The sequence below is a fragment of the Myotis brandtii genome, unplaced genomic scaffold (genome assembly GCF_000412655.1).
Source record: "Myotis brandtii unplaced genomic scaffold, ASM41265v1 scaffold674, whole genome shotgun sequence".
NCBI lineage: Eukaryota > Metazoa > Chordata > Mammalia > Chiroptera > Vespertilionidae > Myotis > Myotis brandtii.
In genome coordinates this window covers 524,467-537,414 of record NW_005370630.1, presented here as the reverse complement: position 1 = coordinate 537,414, position 12,948 = coordinate 524,467, and the positions used below count along the sequence as shown (strand labels likewise).

At 45.8% G+C, this 12,948-nt stretch overlaps 3 protein-coding genes across 5 annotated transcripts in view; 2 read left to right on the top strand and 1 right to left on the bottom strand.

Moving 5' to 3' along the window:
* The window catches only part of PRDX1 (peroxiredoxin 1), a 13,217-nt gene extending 11,821 nt beyond the window's left edge, over positions 1-1,396 (top strand). Inside the window, exon 6 of the mRNA XM_005881265.2 lies at positions 1,083-1,396. Coding sequence (XP_005881327.1) covers positions 1,083-1,168 — 86 coding nt within the window. The 3' untranslated portion in view covers positions 1,169-1,396. The remainder of the gene's footprint in view (positions 1-1,082) is intronic.
* Positions 1,397-3,188: 1,792 nt separating this feature from the next.
* MMACHC (methylmalonic aciduria (cobalamin deficiency) cblC type, with homocystinuria) lies at positions 3,189-8,243 on the bottom strand. Its single transcript, XM_005881263.2, has 4 exons — positions 8,015-8,243; positions 5,745-5,939; positions 4,900-5,052; positions 3,189-4,031 (listed from the first exon to the last, which is right to left on the bottom strand). Exons 1-4 carry the CDS (start codon positions 8,093-8,095, stop codon positions 3,615-3,617), a joined length of 846 nt encoding a protein of 281 aa, XP_005881325.1. The 5' UTR covers positions 8,096-8,243; the 3' UTR covers positions 3,189-3,614.
* A 121-nt stretch (positions 8,244-8,364) lies between these two features.
* Positions 8,365-11,869, top strand: LOC102259564 (rab GTPase-binding effector protein 2). 3 transcript variants are annotated; one of them, XM_005881262.2, is made up of 10 exons: positions 8,365-8,874; positions 8,962-8,995; positions 9,192-9,379; positions 9,483-9,564; positions 9,729-9,915; positions 10,027-10,094; positions 10,534-10,601; positions 10,842-10,930; positions 11,220-11,347; positions 11,580-11,869. In XM_005881262.2, the coding sequence occupies exons 1-10, from the start codon at positions 8,803-8,805 to the stop codon at positions 11,696-11,698; spliced, it is 1,035 nt and encodes a 344-aa protein (XP_005881324.2). In that variant the 5' UTR covers positions 8,365-8,802; the 3' UTR covers positions 11,699-11,869. The 3 variants fall into 3 exon arrangements, with proteins under 3 accessions (XP_005881324.2, XP_014384729.1, XP_005881323.2); XM_014529243.1 differs by having other exon boundaries at positions 9,189-9,379; positions 11,292-11,347; XM_005881261.2 differs by having other exon boundaries at positions 9,189-9,379.
* The last annotated feature ends 1,079 nt before the right edge of the window (positions 11,870-12,948 follow it).

Sequence of the window (12,948 nt, the reverse complement as noted above, 5' to 3'; positions counted from 1 at the left end):
GAACAGCTCCTGCATTGAGCGTCTGCCCCCTGGTGGTCAGTGTGTGTCATAGTGATCAGTCATTCCCAGTCGTTCTGCTGTTAGGGTCAATTTGCATATTACCCTTTTATTATATAGGATTTAAATATATATTTTTATTTCAGAGAGGAAGGAAGTAATATGTTTTTATTTCAAGGGACGAAGGGATAGGAAGATAGAAACATCAATGAAAATCATCCATTGGCTGTCTCCTGCATGCCCCCTACTGGGGATAAAGCCCACAACCCGCACATGTACTCTGGCAGAGGAACTGTGACCTGGTTCATAGGTTGACACTGAACCATTGAGCCACACCAGCTGGGCCATTGATCCATTTTTGAGTTATTTTTTTTTAAGTTTGGAGTCTAGTGTTATTCTTTTGCATGTGGAAATCAGCTGTCCCAGCACCTTTTTGTTTTTTTTAAATATATCTTTTGATTTCAGAGAGGAAGGGAGAGGGAAAGAGCGATAGAAACATCAATGATGAGAGAGAATCATTGATTGGCTGCCTCCTGCACATCCCCTACTGGGGATCAAGCCTGAAATCCAGGTATGTGCCCTTGACCAGAATCGAACCTGGGACCCTTCAGTTTGCAGGCTGATGCTCTATCCACTTAGCCAAACCAGCTAGGGCAGCACCACTTTTTTAAGAGCGGCATTTAAGCTTATTTTTTAAAAGATGCATTTGAAGCATACATAAAATTATAGAGAACATGAGTACCCCTTTATCTACTATCTACTGTTAACAAATCTTGCCTCACATGTTTTAGGTTTTTTTGAACAAAGCCTACAGTTGAAGCTATTGCTTTTTTAAAAATAAATGTCAGGTGCTGAATGAATAAACTAGGTATAATAGTAATGGGGCTATAGAGAGGATTAAATTGCATGTTTGTTGTTAGCCTTGCACTAAAAGGCTTTTATACTTATGATCTTAGACTGTAGGTTAGGCTTCCTGGTGCTTATTACAGGCTCTTTAGGGCTCAGATTTAGTTTTGAGGAATCCATTTGTTCATGAGAGCTCACCACTGAGCAAATTACTAATTAGTGGTAACTTTCTCTTGCAGTATGCCCAGCTGGCTGGAAACCTGGCAGTGATACCATCAAGCCTGATGTCCAGAAGAGCAAAGAATATTTCTCTAAGCAGAAGTGAGCACTGGGTCATTATAGGGTCATGCGGCAATGTACAGCCATGAGAACAGAACCTCTCTTTTACTATTGTCATACTTCAAACAAGATCTTAGACTTAGCCCAGATGTGGCCTTTCCTGTAGGGTTTGGGGAGGGTCAGCCATACTTCCTCTGGAGGAAATTATCTAATGTAAACAGTAGTGGGACATCACCTTTGATCTTTTGTGGTTTCTATTAAACTTGAACTGAGACCTTGTTGTTTCTTCATTTTATTATTTTTTAAAATTTTGTTTTATTGCTTAAAGTATTACAAAGAGTAGTACATATGTCTCCTTTTTTTTTCCCCACTTGACCTTCCCCTGGCCTCCCCTACCCCCATTTCTTCATTTTAGGGGCATTAGCCTTTGATTTATTCTTTGCTTTCCTTATGGGAAAATAAGTGAGAGCTGCTTCAGAACCAGGAAATTATAGAGGGGAAATGCAAGACACAGGGAATGGAATTGAACCAAGGTGTTAATTTTATTTATTTTATTTATTTTATTTTAATTTCTCATTTGTTATTGGTGTATAAAAATGCACCCGATTTTTTAATATTAATTTCATATCCTCCTACATGACTGAATTTAGTTATTCTAATAGTTTTTTTTTGGTGGACTCTATATATTGTATCATGTCATCTGCAAGTCATGGCAGATTTACTTTTTTTTTTCCAGCTTAGATTCTTTTAATTTTTTTAAAATATATTTTATTGATTTTTTACAGAGAGGAAGGGAGAGGGATAGAGAGTTAGAAACATCGATGAGAGAGAAACATCGATCAGCTGCCTCCTGCACACTCCCCACTGGGGATGTGCCCGAAACCAAGGTACATGCCCTTGACCGGAATCGAACCTGGGACCCTTGAGTCCGCAGGCCGAAGCTCTATCCACTGAGCCAAACCAGTTAGGGCTAAAAAAATTTTTTATTGATTTCAGAGAGAGGGATAGAAATATCAATGCTGAGAGAATCATTGATTGGCTGCTTCCTGCACGCCCCGTGCTGGGGATTGCACTGGCAACCTGGGCTTGTGCCCACCGGGAATTGAACTGTGACCTTTTGCTTTATGGGTAAATGCTTAATCACTGAGCCACACCCACACCAGCTGGGCAAGGTGTTAACTTTTCTTTTGTTATATCTGGGAAGAAGAGCAAGACCTGCTCTAGTGTTATCCAAGGTACTTACATTTATATTATAGGCTGCATTGTAAGTTAAGGCACCAATGATATTGATTACTTGGGCATTTGTTCTTTATAGTTTAGGCAGGGCTGCATGAGAACCTGAAGATTGACTTCCTTTTTTTTGTAAGTTTTTGTTTTTAAACCTTTACTCGAGGATATGATTTCATTGGTTTTTAGAGAGAGGGGAATGGAGAGAGTGAATCATCAATGTGAGAAACATTGATCAGTTGTCTTCCACATGTCCCCTGAATGGGCATTGAACCTGCAATCTCTATGTGCCCTGACCGGGAATGAAACCTGCAGCCTTTTGGTGTACAGGACAGTTGTTCAACCAACTGAGCCACCCGGCCCAGGGAAGATTAGCTTCTGATGAAAATCTGCTACTGGCTTTGTAAAAGATTAGAATTAGAGGCTCTGTAACTTTATAACTGCAAGGGGGAGAAGATATGCACAGTGTTGGTATTTGTAGGATAGAACCTTGCAAATCAAAAGCATAAGGTTGAACACCTCTCACCTTTCCTGGGTTCTAACCTTGATTTGAGGTAGTCCTTTTTTTTGCCCTCATTCATATCATTGTCCTGAGAGAGGTATTGGTGGGGGTTGGGGTACCTCCTGGGCCCTTAAAGCTAGGGCAGATTCAGAACTGAGGGTATATTATATGGTGTTCTTCCATACACTTGTTTTTATCAGCTACCCCAGCCTACCAGACATCAAGACATAAGAGCAGCATTACAGAATTCCTAGGGCCTTCAAGAACAGCTGATAATACTGCAGTAAGCTAGGCTGTTTCAGAAATGCTTTACATGTATTCAGTCCACACAACAACACTATGATACATTATTTATTTATATTATTGCTTAGAGGATTAGTTGTCCCTTAGGCCCTATATTAGGTAACGTCTTGGAGCATTGCAGATAAACGGTAACAGGCAATAAATACCCCTTTGTCCTTGTAACATGTAGCACTGCAGACTAACGGTAACAGGCAATAATTCCATATGTCAAGGCAGGTGGGAATTCAGAGTCTGCCTTTGTCTTTTTTCCTATTGAAATATTAACTAATATTGATTAGTCTTTGATTTCTGTCTTGACCAGACTTCTGAGCCTCATTATCTTCATTGAAGATCTCTACTATAATTCTTTTATCAAAAGTAATCATCTTTTAGCCAAAATAAAACCTTTGCCTTGCCAAAGCCAGATAAGTCTTAGCAAGTACTATTGGTATAAATAGGGATCCCACAGGGGAGGAGGGTATCAAGGGCCAGGGGATGTAGGTGGTGAGACCCTGGGGCTGAGCCACCCCCTGGCTCTGCTGAGATTCTGAGATTTGGGTATCAGTGTGGTAAAGAGAAGCTCGGGGGATGCAGAACTAGGCTCCTCTGAGGGTTTGGCCAAGCCCAACAAGGCCAAGCGCTGGGCAGGTGGTGTGGAAAAGTAGGCCTTCTGCTCTTCTGAGTAGCGCTCCTGGGGTGTCACAGCATCCCGGTAAGCCCAGTCACGCCAATGAAAATTGAAGCTTTCAAGCAGGGCGATTCGGTCAGTTCTTGTTGGTACACAGTCGAGGGGTTTAGTGAGTGGCAGATCAGGCACTTCTATTCCTGGCAGCAGCAACACCCCTCGGATGGCAAACCAGCCCCCAAATCGGGGATGTATGCACACACCTGATATGTGCTGGGGAGAGGGTAAAGAAGAGCAAGGTCATGGACATCACCTTGGCACAAAGTTCAACTCCTATCACTGCAACTAGGCTTTTTCACTTATTCACACTCATTGGACACTGATTCCACATGTGAGCCTCATCTATTCTTGTAAATGAGCTCACTCTGGCCATGAGGAAGGGTTTCTTAAGCTGAGCCTCAATTTCAAAGTCTCACCACTGATCTAATCACTGCTCTGCCCCCTCCATTTTGTAACAGTTTTATGAATAGACTAGGTCCGTGGTCGGCAAAACTGCGGCTCTCGAGCCACATGCGGCTTTTTGGCCCCTTGAGTGTGGCTCTTCCACAAAATACCACGTGCGGGCGCACGTACAGTGCGATTGAAACTTCGTGGCCCATGCGCAGAAGTCAGTTTTCGGCCTGGGCGAGTCTTTTGAAGAAGTACTGTTGATATTTGGCTCTGTTGACTAATGAGTTTGCTGACCACTGGACTAGGTTCTCTGATTTGACTAGGGACTCCAGAAAGCACATGGGGCTGGATTCCTGGGTAGGGAATACCTTTATCCTGGATTGTGTCTACAAACTCCTTTACCCACGGGAGGTGGAAGAATGTGAGACCTGATATCTTGATGGGCCTTCACCATTTTTTTAGTCTCTAGTCCAGTGGTTCTCAACCTTCCTAATGCTGCGGCCCTTTAATACAGTTCTTCATGTTGTGGTGACCCCCAACCATAAAATTATTTTCGTTGCTACTTCATAACTGTAATTTTGCTACTGTTATGAATTGTAATGTAAATATCTGATATGCTATATGTGTTTTCCGATGGTCGCGACCCACAGGTTGAGAACCGCTGCCTAGTCATTCATACTTGCCCTCTGACCTGGGTTCCCCAGGGGTCAGCCTCTACATCCTGTCGTTGGTAGTAGTAAGCAGCCCCTGCCACATGGGCTGCTGTCTGGGCCAGAATCTTGGGACGCCGGTTGGGGTGTACCTCGTAGTCAGCGATAACTTCAACCTGCAGCTCTGGGAGGCTCTGGGATGGAGGACAAGATGGAGGCTTCTTTCAGCATGACAGGAATCATGACCTTGTCCTAGAGAGCCCTAATTTGTGTTAACAAGATCCTGTCCTCAGAAGGCATATTTGAAAGGAAAACAACCTTAAACGGGGTAAGGGGGTTCCAGTGTGAAGAAAATGATATTCTGTCCAGGAGGGCCCACGTTTGAAGGTCTTGCTCAGAAACCTCCATTATGAGAGGTAAGTTGGCTCTGCCCTCCAGAGCCCGTGTGGAGGAAGACATGGGAGACCCAGTGTATGCATATATATGTAAATATGTACATGTGAGTGTGTGGTGGAGAAATACTGTTTTGTCCTTAAAAGGCCCCAAAGACAGCATAAAACTTCCAGGTCTAGGGCGAAGACAGGTGAGAGATGCCTGGGAAATGTTATTCCTATTTCACTTGAAGGTCAAGGGAAATCTGGTCTGAGGTTCATTTAGTTGCCCATCAGTGTAGGGTGAGTGAGACTGATTTCAGCCCTGGGGGGCTGCTAGAGGAAGGTGGCCTGACTTGGATTGAGAATGCAGAATGGGGAGAGATCACAATGTCAAGGCTGTATTTCATCCTATGGAAGTGGCTCCTAACCTTAGGTCTAGTCCTGCATTGAGCTTGGAGTAGCTAGAAGCAGTTGCAGGTTTGAAGCTGGGAGAGGATATGAATGTTGCTCACCTTTCTAACACGGCCTAGGTGGTAGGCCACACATTGGTCCACAGGGTCAGTCAGTGGTTTGAGGTGGCCACTCTGCAGGAAGGGCTTGAGGGCCCGGTCAAACATGGCAGGTGTGCTGAGTACCAGGAAGGCCAGGGTAGGTCCTGGCAGGGGCAGGTGGAAGGCTGAAGGCAGGACTGCATTGTACCATGCCACCTGGAACAGAAAATACATACCTTAACCTGGCATTCAAGGTCTCATATATTGTGCCCCAGCCTCCATCTCATTCATTCAATCATTGAATTTCTACTGATGCTCTGTGATGAGTGTTTATGGGGGATTTGTCTGAATTTGACAGGAAGTTTAGAATAGAGAGGGAATTAATGAACAACTGAGAACAAAAAAGTTGCCCTAACCGTTTTGGCTCAGTGGATAGAGTGTCGGCCTGCAGACTGAAGGGTCCCAGGTTTGATTCCGGTCAAGGGCATGTACCTCGGTTGCGGGCACATCCCCAGTAGGAGGTGTGCAGGAGGCAGCTGATCGATGTTTCTCTCTCATCGATGTTTCTAACACTCTATCCCTCTCCCTCTCTGTAAAAAAATCAATAAAATATATATTTTTAAAAAGTTGACTGGCAACGACAGGGCCAGGTGACAGTCCTCTGAAATTAGAAAAGGCTTCTTGGAAACTGAGTCTTTAAGGCTGGGAGGGAAGTTAACAGGCTGATGTGGGGAAGGAGAAAGAATCTGGTGTGTATTCTAAAAGATGACAGCATAAAAAATGTCAGGCAAAAAGTACAGGGCACATTTGGAGAATTGCAAATTGTTTAGTTTGATAGAAGTGGAGTTGAAGGGTCTGCAGAGGGGAGCAGAGGGAGAGAAGGCTGGAGATCAGTAGGAGTGAGATTGTGACTGGCCTTGGATACCAATTTAGGAATATGGATCTAATTTGGTAATAATGCAGGTCATTAAAGATTTAAGGAGTAAACTGACATGATCAGTTTTGGGAAAGATTAATGTAGCTGCAGTGTGCAGGATGGGTTAGATTCTAACCGTTAGAGGCAAAATGACAGCAAGGTTATTGCAGTAAATCCAAATGTGAAATGGCTTGGACTAGAGCATATATTGGATGGAAGAGAATGGATTTGGGAGATTCAGGAGACAGATTCCTAAAGGTCCTGGTGGCTGATTGGATGTGGGGTGGGGAAGTGAGAGTAGGAGCCTAGAATGACTGGCAGAGCTTCAGTACAATAGCTCCAACTATCCAAGTCCACTTGACCCACCATATAGGCATCCTTACTGTCCCCCCATATCTGCTACCCACCAACTCCTTTACTCAAGCTGTTCCTGATATTTGGGATGTACATAACCCTCCTTCCTTCCAATCTATCTTTTAAAATGTTTTTATTAACTTTTAGAGAAAGAGAGAGAGAAACATCGATCAGCCGCCTTTGGGGTTTGAGCCTGCAACCTGGGCATGTGCCCTGACTGGGAATTGAACTGGTGACTTCTTGGTGCATGGGACGATGCTCAACCAATTCACCCACACTGGCTGGGACCAATCTATCTTTTCATATAAAGCTCAACTCCATTTTTTTTCTGGAAAATCCTCTCTTTCAAACCAGACCCAACCTATCCACTCTCTCTATAACCTCTCCTAGCACTGCTGTGGGCCACTCAGCGGAAGGGGTTAAGAGTGGGCTGCCTCTTAAAGCAACAAGCAAAGGGTTCAAGCTGAGCTGATTTAGCTTTCTGTCCAAGTATATAGCTCAATGGAGGGGGCACCGGATAAGGAGAAAATGAACTTATATAAACAAGGGAAGGTAGTGGTGGTGCAAGACTTGTGTGTCAGTCGGGTGCAGTTGCTATACCCAACCCAGTGGCTGGTGTTCCCAACACTATGACTTATTCTTCTGTTGAAAGGAACAAACCAGCCAGTTGTTTGCTTGTTCAACAGCAGGAATGCCCTTTCCTTTTCAAATGACCTAAATCCTAGCCATGCAAACCTTCCAAGACTTGCCCTCTTCTAATTCCGTCAGAAAGCTTCCCAAGTGCCTCTGGCCCTACGGGTGCCTTTCTTCCCGTCGATTATGTTAAGTGACAGCCACAAGGTTACTGGGTCATCGACAGCTCCTACCTACCCAAGCCCCCCTTGCCGTTCTGTCCCGGGAGATCAGATGTACATGGGACCAGAGGAGCTCCGGAAAGACCAGGAGGCTTAAGGGCCTCACGCCAGTGGCACCGAGGCCAATCATATACCTCACCCTAGCACCGCAGGAGAGAGAAACCAACCTGGAAGGGGTAAACCTCGAAGCCAAAAGGGCACAACGTGTCCTCAATCTTCTGCTTCAGCTCAGCGACTTGCGGCTCCATGCTGTATGCTACACGCTGAGCTTGCTGGGGAATGGAGTCTCAGAATAACCGGGACCGTTAATTTTCAGGGCAGCTTGGACTCCATTTCCCAAGAACGTGTGGGACCTGTAGCGGGACACAGTTGACTTTTCGCGATGCATCCTGGGATACGTAGTTCATTTGTTCCTTGGAAACAACCACTATAGAATCAGAAAGACTCAGTTTCCCGACAAGCTTCACGGTGGGGATGTACGTGCACTTATTGCCTCCAGGGAAACGTAGTTCGGTTGCCTCCATCGTGGGTTGTTTCCGCGAGACGAGAACTCAGTTTCCCAAATGGCGCTGCGGCAGCCAGTCCAAAGTCAGACTTTCCTGGCCTACTAGACGTTTTGAACGCTGCGGCGGCAGTAGTAGCTGGCCTAGGATCGGTGTGATGGCGCCAGTGTCCTGCGTCTGGGAAGGTCTTAACCAACATTCGGCGCCTTAAACTTCCTCCTAATATGTGCATATGAGGGTATCCCGCTTTCCCCCCCAGTTTCCCAAGTACGCCTCTCCCCTGACTAGTCCCCGAGGCGTAGTTTTGGTCTGATGTTGCATCCCTACCCCTAGTATTCCCTCTTTCAATTTGACGTTGTGGCCTTTCCTGGGTTGTGCGTCGGTTGTTCGGTGCTGGGAGAGCAAGGGCACAAGACGCCAGGGAGACAGGCCCCTTGCCGTAGGCTGTGAGTATGAACCTGAGCTGGTCTGAGCAGCTCGATGCGCTTCTCAGTGCTACTGACGGAAATGTGGCCAGGACTAAGGTAAGGGGAAGTGAGGCCCCCCGTTTGGAAGTGTGGGTTAAAGGAGTCAGACAAATCTCATTGAACATGCACGTGTTTCTATTGTAGCAGCGGTTGTATCCCCTTGGCGTCTCTGCTGCAGGTAAGTATGGTCTCCTTTTCTACCCACTTTCAGGATCTCTTCCTTACAGGAAGATCTCTTTCAGGATCTTCCTTTTCCAGTGCCTGTACCATCCATTATTCCTTCCGGTGTCCAACTATTTCCTTTCTTGAACAAACATCTGTCCCCTCTTATCCCTTTAAGTCTTGCATTTGTCCTTTCTTTATTTCCTCAGCAGGAGATCTGACTGGGACCTGGATTCCCCCTAATCACTTGCTTCCCCAACCTGGAGCCCAAGCTCAACAGCCTTGGGCTCTAGAGACTCCTATTGTTCCAGAGAGGCTAAATTGGGCTGAGGTCCATAGGACATCTTCTCTTCGGGATGAAGTTACTATTCTTAGATCCCAGCTACGATCCCAGGGTCAGGTGAGGCTTGGAATCCTAGGTGTGTATATGTGGTGTTTGTGCGAGACAAGGATACCAGGAGTTGGGGTATCATAGTAGCTCATGTGGTTTTCTGCCTGGGTAGGTGACTGAGGCACTAAGACAAACTGTGCAGGGCCTGCTGAAAGAGCAAGAGCAGCAGAAGTACCAAATCTGTGCCCTGGAAGGTATCTGGCCAGTTCTTTTCTTCATACACAAAGCCTCATATATATGCAAACAATTTTTTTGCACACCTGTTGTGTGTGCATTTGTATCTTGATTCACAGTGTAGTCTCTAGGCTCATGTGTGAAGTTCTTAGAGGGGTTGACCCCCCAACTTGTCCTATTATAGCATCACTAAAGTTGCTGCAGGGGGGCCCAGAGCGGAAGACTCTTCTCCTGGAGCAATGCCTGGACCGGCTGAGAAGGGAACTGAGGGGCCTTCGAAGCCAGGTGCAGGAACAGGCCCAAGCCCAAATACAAGCAGGTCCACAAAAGTGCAGTGTTACCAGTGGCCTTCACCAAGAGGTGCAAAATGAGTAAGTGATGGCAAGACCTCTTCTTCAGGCCTTTGAACTCCAGGTACTCTGGTAGCCTCCTCTGGGTTTCTTGATTGGCTTTTTAGAATGAACCTGCTGTCATCCCTGTAGGAGGCAACTGCTATGGGAGGAGTCAGAGGTTCTGAGGGAGGAACTGAAGTTGCTGCGGGATCAGCTGAGTGAGTAAAAGACGGAGGGAGGTTCACTTGTCCTCTTTTCTGGAAAGCCTTCTTATTCTCCCAGTAAATGGCCATAGCTCTAAATGCTTGAGCTACTCAGAAGTCTGGCCAAGTATTTGTCTTGCCAACAAATGTGTGATCCTACTCTCCCCAGTCAGCTTGGAAACTTGCTATCAGCTGGACCAGAATGCTTCTATCTCAGTTTTCAGCACCAGACTGGGAACAAGGCAGGGAGGAAGAAGTAAAGAAGTTGGGGAACAGCCTTCTTCTTAAGAAAAAAAAATCTTTATTGATTTCAGAGAGGAAGGGAGAGGGAGATAGAAATATCACTGATGAGAGAGAATTATTGATCGGCTGCCTCCTGCATGCCCCACATGGGGATTGAGCCTACAAGCTGGACATTAGAGAACAGCCTTCTTACATGTTCCTTCATCTGCAGCCCAGCATCAGGAGCTGATGCTGAAACAGATGGCTGAGGGGCAGCAAGTTCAGGCCCGCAGCTGGAAGGTAGGACCAGGATTGAACTTATCCCTTCATAACTTCCTGTTGTGGCCCCTCCCTTCTCTGTATATCCTGTTCTGCAGGAAGGCCAGGATACTCTTTCCCATCCCTATCTCTTCCTCTTCCTGTGATGACTTCACCTCCCTTCAAAGCTCTTCTTCCTAAGCCCTCTCCTCCAATTATGGGGAGGGGGGTTTCTCCTGGAGAGGGAGAGGTTTGGTTCTACCTGGGAACATAATCTGGCAGATGTTGGAGCAGCAGCAGAGTGGCCAGGAGGGCAAGGAGGCTGCCAGGACAGAGGCTGAGGATGCCCGGCGGGAGCATGACCTCCTCAGGTCAGGGGGTGTGGGTACCTGTGTCAGTGGAAGGGATTTGTCTTACAGAGGCCAGGAATTGGGGACCAAAATTCAGCTCTCCTATATTTGACATGGGCCAATAGGGGCAGCATAAGTATCTGGGTTACAGCCCAAAAGGGCAGTACTGGGTATTCTTTATTTGATATGGAGTCAGTGAGGTATCTATATGTTTGGAAGATAAATTGTGAGTTCTGGCCTCAGGAAGGAGGACAGTTCCATGTTGGAAGGGCCCCTTTGACCCACCATCACCATTTCTTTCCCTTTCCAGGACCTCTGTTCACGTCCTTGAGTCGAAGCTACCCCTGGCTGCCACCTTTGCCATGTCTCTTTCTTCATCTAGCTCTGAAGTCAGTCATCAGGACAACAACAGTAGTTGGGAACTTTTAAAGAAATTGGGTGAGGATAAGGGCAGGGATCCCAGTTGTGGGGAAGGCTGAATCTAAATGATGCCTGAATGCCACCTGCCTAATTGTTTGATACTAGGTAGTATGGAGTCTCTGCCTTTTTATTTGTGAATCCATCGGCCTCTGTTGCTACTTCTCCCAAGTCAGGCCTATATGTACTTCTCCAACAGACAAGCCCAGTGCTTGCTGATGGTTTGTTCTGTCTTTCCTTTCTCTCCTCTTAGATCTCCAGAAGAGTACCCTCTCTAACCTGGAACCCAGCAACTTTCAGCTCCAGGTCCAGGGCCTTGAGCAGGAGGACCTATCCTTTAATGGCTCCAAGATACTCCTGAGTGACCTGTAAGGACGTGTAAGAGTAGTAGGATAAAGTCTTTGCTCACCTTCCCCTCCAAGGCCCGGTTTCTGGGCTCCCTGCCCCTACCCTCTTGATCTAGCTGGTTTCTGCCCTCCCTACTGAGGCTTGTCACTGCCTGCTCACCTGCCTACCAACTGCAGTAAAATGGCTTAACCCACCCTGATGTGTTTTCTGTGAATCAGCACCCACGTGGGATAGACTCAGCTGTACCTTTTTTTCCTCCTGTAACATGACTACTTCCTACCACCTCTCCCTCGGAAATCCAGGTTCATAGACATTTATATCTGTACCTTCTGAATTCAAACCCTGTGCTCAGTAGAACTTGGAAGGAGGTGGGAGCTCTCATTTTGGTGGGAGAGGTAGGACAATGCTCTGGGGCAGTACTGCTGTGGGGATGCAGAGGAGGAGGAGACATTCTAGTGGGCCCTGGACCGTAATAGGAGGCTTTCTCTCCTTGTCTCCACTTCTGCTCTTGAGGCTTACTCCAGCCCTTCCACACCTCTTCATCCTTAAGCAGTCCAGGCTACGCTTCTGTAGCAGTCTACTTCCTGGTCTCCTTTCAGTCTCTCTGCCTCTAATCCAATGGTTTTACAATTTTTTTGACTGTGACCTCCAGTAAGAAATAGGTTACATTATAGCTTAGTAAATATAGATGTATACTGAGTGGCCAGATTATTATGACCACCTCATCAGTACTTCATTGATGCTTCCAAAAATACTGAATATTGAAAACTTCCTAAGCAAATACTCTCAAGGTTTTATTATTATTATTATTTGCATAACTAATTCACTTCATTGTCCTGATGGGGTGGTCATAATAATCTGGCCGGTCATAATAATCTGGCCACTCAGTGTATATATTTATTAACTGAAACAAATCTAATGATTCAATACTTATGCTTACTAGGAGTGATGCCCTCTGATATTTCCTATTATATTAAAAAATGTTTTGTGGCTATTGGTTCTGATCCTTCCACCATTGGTTGCTCTCTGGAAAATATATTTTCCTAGGTAGACTATGGGTACATTACTTTCTCCTTACTTGGGCTTTGTATTTTAGACAATGCAGTTCAGGATTTCCTTAGTAGCAATAGCATCTCACTGAGGTCTCATAAGATCTCTTCCACTGCTAAATATAGCCAAACGATAATGCCATTCATCCAAGTTGATGTTTGTTGAGCATAATACATACCAGTTCTAGTGTGTATTTAGCCTGAGCTAAGATATGCGGTGGGCTC

Coding starts and splice junctions, on each gene's coding strand:
- LOC102259564 (XM_005881261.2), top strand. CDS start 8,803: ATGAACCTGAGCTGGTCTGAGCAGCTCGATGCGCTTCTCAGTGCTACT. Junction 8,875..8,961: donor GAAATGTGGCCAGGACTAAG/GTAAGGGGAAGT, acceptor TTTCTATTGTAG/CAGCGGTTGTATCCCCTTGG. Junction 9,565..9,728: donor CCAAATCTGTGCCCTGGAAG/GTATCTGGCCAG, acceptor GTCCTATTATAG/CATCACTAAAGTTGCTGCAG.
- MMACHC (XM_005881263.2), bottom strand. CDS start 8,095: ATGGAGCCGCAAGTCGCTGAGCTGAAGCAGAAGATTGAGGACACGTTG. Junction 5,940..8,014: donor TCGAGGTTTACCCCTTCCAG/GTTGGTTTCTCT, acceptor TTTCTGTTCCAG/GTGGCATGGTACAATGCAGT. Junction 5,053..5,744: donor ACCTAGGCCGTGTTAGAAAG/GTGAGCAACATT, acceptor CCTCCATCCCAG/AGCCTCCCAGAGCTGCAGGT.